The sequence below is a fragment of the Trypanosoma theileri genome, assembly GCF_002087225.1.
Source record: "Trypanosoma theileri isolate Edinburgh chromosome Unknown TM35_Tth_19_V1, whole genome shotgun sequence".
NCBI classification, from domain to species: Eukaryota; Euglenozoa; class Kinetoplastea; order Trypanosomatida; family Trypanosomatidae; genus Trypanosoma; species Trypanosoma theileri.
This window is the reverse complement of record NW_021639861.1, coordinates 292,166-293,552: the sequence shown is the minus strand read 5'-3', so window position 1 is coordinate 293,552 and position 1,387 is coordinate 292,166. Positions and strand designations below refer to the sequence as shown.

Sequence of the window (1,387 nt, the reverse complement as noted above, 5' to 3'; positions counted from 1 at the left end):
CTGCTGTGGTTGTTGCAATGGTACTACTGGTTGTTGTTGGGATTGCTGTAATGATGATACTCCCATACCAGCGCCAGTACCAGTGGCCGGAGGAACAGCAGAAACAGATAATGAGTTTCCTCCTGGCTGTAGAGACTGCTGTGGTTGTTGTAATGGTACTACTGGTTGTTGTTGGGACTGCTGTAACGATGATACTCCCATACCAGTAACAGTACCAGCAGCCGGAGGAACAGCAGAAACAGATAATGAGTTTCCTGCTGGCTGTAATGGTACTACTGGTTGTTGCAATGGTACTACTGGTTGTTGTTGTTGTTGTTGTTGTGATTCTATTGTTGTCGTTCCCATAGGAACTGGAACGTAAACAGCCGTTGTGAATGGAGAAATACCAGTAACGTTCACACCTGGTGGAATAACCCACAAAGGTGATGTTTGCGTGATGGCTGTCACTCCATCTATTGAAGTCTGCACAGCCTGTACCGCCGTCTTCTCTCTTCTATCAGTTCCCTCTTCTTTATTATCATTCCCTAATAATGATCCTTCTCGTTGTTGTTGTTGTTGTTGTTGTTGTTGGGGTTCTGTATTCTCTATTTGTGTACACTGCACTCCTGCAGAAGAGACCCCATCACCACGTATACAAGAGATAGGGTGTGATGGTGTGGCGGAATCCGCTAAGCGTAGAAAGGAGGATAATAACAAGGATGACCTCGCCGGGTGAAAGGCAAGACCCTGTGATGTCTGTTCCTTTGGCTTTTCCTCACACTGCGTTGCCTGTTCCTTTTTTGTATTCGCATTCTGACTATTACTATTACTATTACTAGTACCAGTATTGTTATTCGTACTACTAGCAATATTAGCGGTGGGAGTGGTTTCTTTTTGCTCTTCTTCTGTAGTAGGAGTAGTAGTAGTATTAACAGCAACATTATTATTATTATTATTATTATTAGTAGTAGTAGTAATGGGTGTTGCTGTTGCTGTTGAGTGGAAGATATGATGATAACCCAAACAACAGGAACAACAACACAACATTGGCCGTCTGTGTTCCACACCGCCGTCTGTGATGTCCACCTCTACGCCCTGCAGTCGCTGCAACAACCATGCCTGGGCACTGGGACTCAATACCGTATTCGTATTCGCATTGTTACTATTACTATTACTATTAGTATTCATATTAGCATTCATACTAGTAGTAGTATTAGTAGTAGTGTTAGTATTTTCACGGGGTGGTGAATGTGTACAGTTGCAGTGATGTCCATTCGTGCAGTTGTTTGCCACACGGCCGCGGGATTCCATGCGGTGTTGGAGTCGTCTACAGGCCGCCGCATCCATACTAAAAAGAAAGAAAGATATATATCTCTAAATAATATATATATATATATATATATATATA

The 1,387-nt window shown here is 42.8% G+C and overlaps 1 protein-coding gene across 1 annotated transcript; it reads right to left on the bottom strand.

Annotated features, from left to right (window-relative positions):
- On the bottom strand, positions 1 to 1,326 carry TM35_000192090 (uncharacterized protein; the record flags this gene model as incomplete). The annotated part of the gene is made up of 1 exon (XM_029026707.1): positions 1 to 1,326. A coding segment is annotated over one exon (1,326 nt), but the record flags the coding sequence as incomplete, so codon positions are not given.
- Positions 1,327 to 1,387: the final 61 nt, after the last annotated feature.